General features: G+C 33.5%; 1 protein-coding gene across 1 annotated transcript in view; it reads right to left on the reverse strand.

The window, feature by feature from the left end:
* The window catches only part of LOC137618319 (dynein axonemal heavy chain 5-like), a 328,916-nt gene that overhangs the window by 62,675 nt on the left and 256,241 nt on the right, over window positions 1-10,000 (reverse strand). Inside the window, exons 62-67 of the mRNA XM_068348490.1 lie at window positions 9,934-10,000; window positions 9,347-9,492; window positions 3,767-3,982; window positions 3,253-3,518; window positions 1,138-1,306; window positions 362-517 (exon numbers count right to left, since the gene is read on the reverse strand). The exon at window positions 9,934-10,000 is cut by the window's right edge and continues 132 nt beyond it. Coding sequence (XP_068204591.1) covers window positions 362-517; window positions 1,138-1,306; window positions 3,253-3,518; window positions 3,767-3,982; window positions 9,347-9,492; window positions 9,934-10,000 — 1,020 coding nt within the window. The remainder of the gene's footprint in view (window positions 1-361; window positions 518-1,137; window positions 1,307-3,252; window positions 3,519-3,766; window positions 3,983-9,346; window positions 9,493-9,933) is intronic.

Raw genomic sequence — 10,000 nt, forward strand, 5'->3', positions numbered from 1 at the left:
CCATCAAGTTCTTCTTCAATGCCCAAATATAAAATCCCGAAAAGGCATCAACCATAAAGAACCTCAATAAATATATGAAAGAAACAATAAGACTCTATCTCATTTTACTTATTTCAAATATAGAATAATAGCAAATACTTTACTTACCTACACAGTCTAAGTGAAAAATGAATTTTGTATCTAGTTCTTTTCAGTGACAAATTGACAAACGAATAAACTTGTAGAAAAATTGTTCTAAACTGCCTGTTTTCACTTAAAAGTGTTTTGAAGGATTGAAGTAGGAAAATGGCTAGTATCTTTGTATATCATTTGATGACAATTATGGAGTACAAAAATCTAAAAAAGAAATAGATGCATTTACCTGAAGCTCATTTTGTGATTCTCTGTTCTTGATCCAGATTTTTCCTTGGCCCTGTGGGTCAATGAGCAGTGGATAACAGGAGGCCTTCGTCACGATTAACCCGTTCTGGATACTCAGTTCGTCATTTGGAAGACCTTGCAGATTCCATTCTGTCACCTAAAAATAAATATATACATATTCATATGCATGAGAATCTTGGAGCCTTACCAAAGCCTTCGAACATAAGCTAGTTACAACTCAATGAGCAATGGGAAAAAATAATAATGGGAATAACACTAAGAGACAGATGAAGAACAACAGCAAAATAAAGTAGAGGACATTCTAACAGCAAGTGAGAAAAAAATGGACATGGGTAGGACATATAATGAGAATGGCAGATAGTAAATAGATGAACATTAAGAATAACAGAATGTGTCTATGGGGATTGCAAAAGAAGCAGAAGGAAGAAAAGACGATGAACTTACGAACTAAGAAAATTTGCGGGTATAGACTAGCATGGAAAGTCCATAAATAGACGCAAGTGGAAGGACTTGTGCGTGTATATATATATATATATATATATATATATATATATATATATATATATATATATATATATATATATATATATAATGAGTGTGTGTGGGTGTGTAATTAAAGGATAACTATGTAAACATTACTGAGAATGATATTTCTGAGATCAAGTTAGCATTTAAAACATAAATGCAATGTTGTATTACTTTTCTTTGCGTGTGCGTGCATAAGATACATCTATTTCTCAACGTAATATGACTTACTGTAGCGTTGTCCACCATCCATGTTGTCACATCTAGGTCGGCCGTGAAGGGAATGTGGCGCATTACAAGAAGAGCCGTCCAAGATTCCGTCATTTTAGTTCTGTATTCCTGGTTGAAAGGTCCCGCGTAGGACAGAAAGGCCGTTGTCGACAACACATCGCCAACGAGTCTGAGATATTAATTTCATTAAGAAAAAACAAACGTATTTTAGAATTTGAGGCGTAGCTCAAGTTCGCTATGGGAATTGCATTAGTACCCCAGTGATATGTGAAGGTAATTAAAATCTAGTATTATTTCAGGTGCTATTTTGAATTTTGATGTACCTTTGAGTTTATAAGCTTAATAGTAAGTGTATGTATAACGGATGTGTACGCAGTTGTTAAAATATATCCTGGATTACCTTTATTATCTTTTATGCTTCTGTTTAATTTTATGTCGAATATTTCAACACGTATCTTGATATTTATTATACGCAGTTCATGCTAGAAAAGAGAAAAAGAAAGATGAAAGGACCTCAATAAAGTAAAGGTTTGCCAAGAACCATAAGGCTCTCGTCTTCTGACAGAACCTTCCCGAAGTGAAGTGCGGATAATTACTAATTCCTTATTCGTACTTAATGAAAGAAAAAAGATTAGCAATTGACAATATTCTCACATTTAAGTGCAATAGTTAAACCGTTATAAAGGAAGCACTTTGGAAAGGAGTAGTGTAAAAAAACAAAACTGGCTAAAAAATAGTCACCAAAGGCCCTACGTATTCCCTAATATGTTTGGATTTTTTTTTTTTTTTTTTTTTTGGTATGTGACGTGGGATGGGGAGTTGGTTAGGGATGGAAGAGATTTTAAATACAATTTGATCACCAAAGATATACTAAACTAATTACTGCTAAAGGAAATTCTATGCGATCCTTTTCAAATAAGTTTGTAATAGCGTCAAGCAATCGTGGAAGCGTAAAAATCAATGCATAAGGAAACCACAATAACTCTCTTTAAAATTTCTTTGCGTAAAACTCATTTGGGAACTCACAATGGCAAGAATAAGACGAAAAATATTAAATGGCTATTTCATTGTTCAAAACATTAAAACAAAAGCTCAGTTTTTTTCTGTGACGATAATTAATTTGGGTAAATTCCAAGATATGTCAAATCTCATAAAACTGTAAAATTGACTCAAACACTGAGCAAAAGCTTAGTCTAAGAATCACTCATATCAAATAAGGAATACATTAAAGCAAGTGAATTTGAAACTATATGAATAAGGAATTGGATATGTAATCAAGTATGATATTTTCATCCATAAAAAAGTTATCATTATATATAATACTATACTGTTTGGGACAAAACATATTTAGAGATTTATGTTAGTTCAAACTCATGATTTGCTACTGTTATATAAACCCCACATGCAATTGCATTATTTTTTGAAAACTAAGTTATATTTTCTAGTGAAGAAATCACATTTTTTAACCAGATAAAAATCATTTGCTTCTATCTTTGGACACATGATACATGAATTTGATTCTCGACTACATATGTGGTTTTCTAGATATTCCTCTATCTGAAAGATTACTATTATTTGGTATTTATTTGTTTTAGCTCCTTATTCGTTAATTGAAATTTTTGCCTTTAACTTTTATTTCTCCAAACTATGATGCTTAAGGCTCCCAAAACGTCTGAATCGCTAGCAGATTTCTGTGAAATTGATTTATAGTCAGGCCACAGTGGACAGATTTTGGTGCGAAATCATTGAGATGTAATGTCACCAGATAAGATGTGGCAGCAGCTCCCAAAGCTAATACAAGTAGCTCTTCAATAGAAAGTGCCATATATGCACTTAAAAAAATCTCTATTGAGACTGAACTGCGTCACTTGACTGTATGAGATTATCTGAATATTGTGTGGGTAGCTCCGATTTCGTTTGGATCTTATGCTGAGATCAATCAAAACCGATTATCGTTACTGGTAAGAGTTTTTTTTATTTATGTAGCATCTGGTCTCTACAGTTAGAATGTATCCTCTTATTTCTGATTGCCCTTCGGAGATGCCAAAGAGTCTTAAACACTGTTTTGGTGTTCTCATCAATGTGACACTGTTTCAAATGAGCTACATAACATACCGACCGAGCTGTTGACGAAAAGCTTTGCTTTGTTGAGTCCATCGAATCTTTTCGCCTGCTAAGCCATTTATGAGAGTAGATGCAGCTTGCATTTTACGCCTACAGACATTTGCAGCATCTATGAGTTTCTGCTTTTCGGCCATAGCTGCTTGGTAGTGGCCCCTGACAATATCCAACTGCCTTTGTTTGTCATCCAACTCGGCTTGAGCTCGATCGAGCTCTCCCATTGCAATCCTTAACCGGGCTTCTTGGAGTGCTAAATTGGACTAGAGACATAGTTATTATTAGATACCATTTAAAAAGAAGCAGATTTATAAAAAGAAGAAAAATAAGAAAATGAAAGGTTGCATATATTACTTATATTCTTTAAAACTAATTATAAAGAAACTGTTATAATTTCTAGTAAGTCAAATATGCCCTAATAGTAATTCTAACACATTTTCACAAACTTCTTAAATTACTATCAAAGAAGCCTTTTCAAAGATAAAGAAGTAAGGCAAGTCTGAAACGATACCTTGAGTGGTAAGACTTCCTTATTCACGCCAAAGAAAAAGGCCATTGCTCTGGTCCAAGACAGAAGACCAGCGACATCACCACAAACCCTCTTAGCAGTATCCATGTCATAATCTTCATTACTAAAGTAAGGCTCCAAGAGCTCAACAATCTCATCGTTTATTGTGTCTTTAGGGAAGTTCTGGAGAGAGAGCAAGAAGGTAGTGCTTGCCATCATCTGGAAAAGCGTATTCCCAATTAATGGTTGAATACAAAGTCAATCATAATAATATCCGAATATGATAGAAAAAATCTTTAAAGCCTAACGCGTTTACATTTATGATCAATTCCCTGTATTCGTACATATTAATAAGATCTAATCAATAGAGTATTCAAAAAGCATATATTTACAAAAATAATCATCACCAACTCCCCCTATACCTATTGACGCAAAGGGTTCCGGTTAGATTTCAACAGTCATCTCTATCTTGAGCTTTTAAATGAATACTTCTCAATTCATCATCTCCTACTTCCCGCTTCATAGTCCACAGCAATGTAGGCCTGGTCTTCCAACTCTTCTGATGCCTTGTGGAGTTCAGTTAAAATTTTGGTGAACTAATCTCTCTTGGGAAGTGCAAAGGGCGTCCCCAAACCATCTCCACCTACCCTTCACTATGATCTCATCCACATATGGCCCCCGAGTAATCTCTCTTATAGTCTGATTTCTAATCCTTTCCGTCCATTTAACTCCCGATATTCTTCTGTTTTTTTTTTTTCTCAAATCTAAATCCGTTTGAGATTGTAACACTGATCTCACTAAGCTGATATATAACCTGATTTTAATGTGTAATTTCAGGCGATTTGATTTCCAAATTTTACTTAACCTCCCCTTTGCCTGGTTTGCTTTTTTTTCAATATTTCACTGAACTCAAATTCTAGAGACCCTGTATTACAGATAATTCCTAAATATTTGAATTATTCAATCTCATTAACCCTTTCTCCTTCCAAGGATATAAAAGAAAATATATAGGTTTTAAAAGGAAAAGTCTTGACTTTTGTTGAGTTAGATGCTCATGCACTGTACTGTAGATAAAAATATATGTAAAAGAAAAGATTCTTTTGTAATGATAACACTGAACTAAACACAAACTTAAAAATTTCCCGGCTCACGTTCATTCTCAAAGTTTTCTAATAATCTGTGGGATGCTGGCATTTTAAAATTGCTTTATATCAAATAAGTGCTGTTTTAGAATAAATACTATTTTAAACATAGAATTTGTTATCACGAAAAAAAAAAAAAAAAAAAAATCCGTCTTCAGTCACATTAACACCACGTTGCTGACGCTGCGCAACAATCATATCATACCGATGATGGCTAAACTCACTTTCGACCTCAAGGCTTTTTAACAAAAGAGGAACTTTTAACATTGAAATTGGAAAGCAATCAAGAAGGCATACTTTTAGTCTCTATATTGGCTCTGTTTATAGTATTGGAAGCAACCTGGCCTGAAAAATACATGGCTACTTTAAAACCCTGGATAGGTACGCTCCTCGGACACCCCTTTAAGGGTATACTCGGACGCGAACGACCCCGACGCCAAAAAAAATTCTTGAAAAATCAGTTTTTGCAGTAACCTCTTTTTTTCTTTTTCCAAAAAAAAACTTCAATGAATGCTTAAAACAACTGTAAAGATAAATACTACTCATCTGCAGAAAAACTATTTATTATAAATATTTTAAAAAATTAAGTAGAAAAAAAAGACCTGACATAAAAATTCATAAAAAAAAAGTTTATACATATATACACAAATCCTTTTAGGAATTGATTCTTGAATGTTTAGGACACATCTTGATGTATTTTGGATGAAGTCAGACCCATGGAGGTGAAGATCTGAAATGAGAAAAAAAGTGTAACTTTTTTTGGCCCAAAAAAATTGTCCAAATTTCATGAATTTTTTTGGGTACCCAAATGAAATAGGAAGTGGCTAATTTTTTTAGGGAATAAACATATGTTATCCTAAAATAGAAATATGTAAAAAAATCTTCATTATTTTGTAAATTACATTTATATCAGGGGCCATATCTAAAGGTAATTTTTTGAGTACTTAGAAATTTCGTAAATAAATACATATATTTAATATATAATATGATATTTATGCAGGTAAAAATATACCAAAATATCACAAATTCTATAGGGAACAAGAATATATATAGATAGGGCAACTTACGCTTCGGATATGTCCACAAAATGGCCGCCAACCACACTGACTCAGACTCCCTAATCTGCCAATTGAAATGTAGGAAGGGTATGTCAATTTCAAGGTGTTATTTACTAATCTAATTATTATTGGATATGCATAAAAATTGTATGGTGGGTTGCTGGATAATTGTCGATTATTTTACGACTATAAAATTAAAATTCTGACCCCAAAAAAAATTTTTGAAGGAAAATAAAATCGAAAAAAAAACAAAAATGTGAAACAATATAATATTTTAGCTAAAAAAATTTGATGATATTCAATCAAAAAAGAAGTAAACAAAATTCTCCGACAAATAAACATCTAGAGGAATCATTACTCTGTGATAGTTCCTTAGTACGTAGTAATTTTGAAAGAAATGGGAAAAAACGAAAAAATGGCAATCACCGGAAAATCGAACACATACCTATATATACGCCATATCTGGCTAAAAAAAAAGATAGGCATGGGTAGCCAGATCATCTAGAAACACTTTCCAACACTATAGAAATATAAGTTTTGCGACACTACTTGCCAATTCCTTACGGTAACATGACTAAGCAAAAAAATGCAAAACAAATAAAAAGGGGCACTCGCGGAAAAATGGCTAACATTCTAATATACGGCATTTCAGAAAAAAAAATTCAGCCACGTGCTAGGCAAACCATCAAGGCACATTTTCCGACAAATAAACATCTAAATGAATCATTACTCTGTGATAGTTCCTTAGTACGTAGTAATTTTGAAAGAAATGGGAAAAAATAAAAAAATGGCAATCACAGGAAAATCGAACACATACCTATATATACGCCCTATCTGGCTAAAAAAAAAGATAGGCATGGGTAGCCAGAGCATCTAGAAACACTTTCCAACACTATAAAATTATAAGTTTTGCGACACTACTTGCCAATTCCTTACGGTAACATGACTAAGCAAAAAAATGCAAAACAAATAAAAAGGGGCACTCGCGGAAAAATGGCCATTCTAATATACGGCATTTCAGAAAAAAAAAATTTCAGCCACGTGCTAGGCAAACCATCAAGGCACATTTTCCGACAAATAAACATATAAATGAATCATTACTCTGTGATAGTTCCTTAGTACGTAGTAATTTTGAAAGAAATGGGAAAAAACGAAAAAATGGCAATCACAGGAAAATCGAACACATAATTATATATACGCCATATCTGGCTAAAATAAAAATAGGCATGGGTAGCCAGATCATCTAGAAACACTTTCCAACACTATAAAAATATAAGTTTTGCGACACTACTTGCCAATTCCTTACGGTAACATGACTAAGCAAAAAAATGCAAAACAAATAAAAAGGGGCACTCGCGGAAAAATGCCCAACATTCTAATATACGGCATCTCAGATAAAAAAAAAGACATGCACGTGTTAGCCCAACCATCAAGGCACACTTTCTAACACATAAATATGAAAAAAAAAAAATCAATAATATACGGCAATTCCTTACTACGTAGTAAATTTTTACAAATATTGAAAAAAAAAAACAGAAATTGCAACCGCAGTTAAATACCCAATATACCAATAACTACGTCGAATCTGACAAAAACAAAGTCACGCATGGGTAGCCAGATCATCTAGACACACTTTCCAACACTAAAAAAGCAAAAGTTTTACGACACTATTTGGCAATATCTTACGGAAAAATGACTTGGCAAAAAAATGAAAAAAAATGACAAAGGGGCACTCACGGTAAAATGCCCAACATTCTAATATACGGCATCTCAGATAAAAAAAAAGACATGCACGTGTTAGCCCAACCATCAAGGCACACTTTCTAACACATAAACATGAAAAAAAAATGAATAATATACGGCAATTCCTTACTACGTAAAATTTTTTACAAATATTGAAAAAAAACAGAAATTGGCAACCGCAGTTAAATACCCAATATACCAATAACTACGTCGTATCTGACAAAAACAAAGTCACGCATGGGTAGCCAGATCATCTAGACACACTTTCCAACACTAAACAAGCAAAAGTTTTACGACACTATTTGGCAATATCTTACGGAAAAATGACTTGGCAAAAAATGAAAAAAAATGAAAAGGGGCACTCGCGGTAAAATGGTCCTCGTGGTGATGAACGACATTTTAACTAAAAAAAAAATCATGCACATGGTAGCCAAACAATCCACCAAGACTTTCCACAACTGATAACCTATACAAGTTGCACCATTCTACGACAATTTCATAATACGTAATAACTTTGATAATTATGCAAATTACCTTAGAAGGGTAAACTCGGTCGCGCTCGACCCCGACGCGTCTCAGAAATCGGGGAAGGAGTACAGCTACAGCAATGCACATCTGGACACTACTAGAGCGTGTAGGGGAGACACCTCCTGCAGGTCGATCACCCACAAATTCAGTCACGGGGGTGTCACGTGAGAAAAACCTCCTTTTTTTTGACGCTCGGGGTCGCGTACGACCCACCGTACCTATCCAGGGTTATTGAATAGAATATTTCTGGGAAGAACTGACTCTCGCCATCGGCGTTTCCTCTATACACTCTTACAACTTTACAATTTAGGAGCATAATACCAATGTAGAAAAGTAATCACAGACTATTAGCCATCTATGATTTATAAACTCCAAACAATACCCACGTTTATGAAAGACTCCAAGTCACTCTATGGTTCATAGATTTGACCCATGAGCTTGGGTCTGTAATACAATGAAACCAAGAAAAGTTTTAAAGAATAAAATAATTTGCTTCACCTATATTAAATTTTGGGTGTAAATCTTATGCAAGAATTTTTTTTTTTTTTTACTTTTTTTTTTTTTTTTTTTTGAAAGGCCTGTGGTACATAAGCACTCCCAGTAACTTTCAAGTGAAATATTCGTAATTCTTCAGTAGGAAATTCCCAATGGCTTCCTTAAACATTAAAAGATTATGAGTGTCATAATTCGCATTACATTTCCTGAAATACTAATTTCTAGTCACATGTACAATATAAAACATGAGATTTGTAGATTATTATGTACAGAAATTAGGTAGATGTTGAATCCTTTGTCTCTTGTTATACTTAATCTTTTAAGCTATGAAATTAAACCATCTGTTATAACGGAAAAAAATGTGTATTAGATTATATTTTCAAGACCATGTCGATGCTAGTTGAAAACTGAGCAACAAACTTAGGTCTTAGCTATTCAAGCATATGTGAATATATTTCATGGTTCCTTAAAAAAAAAAAAAAAAAAGAAAAAAAAAAAAAAAAAAAAAAAAAAACCTAAAGCAAATGAGAGAATTTCCCAATTCTTAAATAGTTTATACTTAAAGATCATGATAACATGGTTCAGTTCTAAAAGTCAAAGATTTATTTTCTAGTTACCTTAAGACTTTCGGGCCATGATGGTTTTGGGCAAGCTACGGCCGGATCTGGCTTAACTGTCTGAAGACGCCTTTGGAAAAGTATTAATACGCAATCCATGATTCTCATAACAAGATGGGGAGGTCTACCCAACTTGCGAATTGTTGCTGTGTTTTATAAGGAGAGAGAGAGAGAGAGAGAGAGAGAGAGAGAGAGAGAGAGAGAGAGAGAGAGAGATAAAAGGGGATTATTAATATGTGAAATATAATTTAGCGTTTGATAATGAGTAAAGGTATTATATTAAATATAATTTGTCAGCAAAGCTGTTAGTACTATAAAAATATTGATAAACACTTTACTATAATTAAAAGGAAAACTAAGAAGGGGAAATGCATGCTATACTTGTTACGAAATACTTTCATGAAAAATAAACTGGTTCGCTTCTGTTACAAACTATAACGGAAACAACGCAGCTGGGTATAGATAAATAACAACCAAAAGAAAAAAAATAAAGAAATAAGAAATTTAGAATATGCAGTATTAATATCATGTTTAGAATTCCGAAATTGTCTGTGATACTTATCAGCATACTTACAACGCTTACTTACCGATATGGGCCGGTTTTATAGTATTGAGAGCTTCTTCAGCTTCTTCCAAGGCTGGCCGGGCAGCTTC

This window comes from Palaemon carinicauda, chromosome 2 (genome assembly GCF_036898095.1).
Source record: "Palaemon carinicauda isolate YSFRI2023 chromosome 2, ASM3689809v2, whole genome shotgun sequence".
Lineage (NCBI taxonomy): Eukaryota > Metazoa > Arthropoda > Malacostraca > Decapoda > Palaemonidae > Palaemon > Palaemon carinicauda.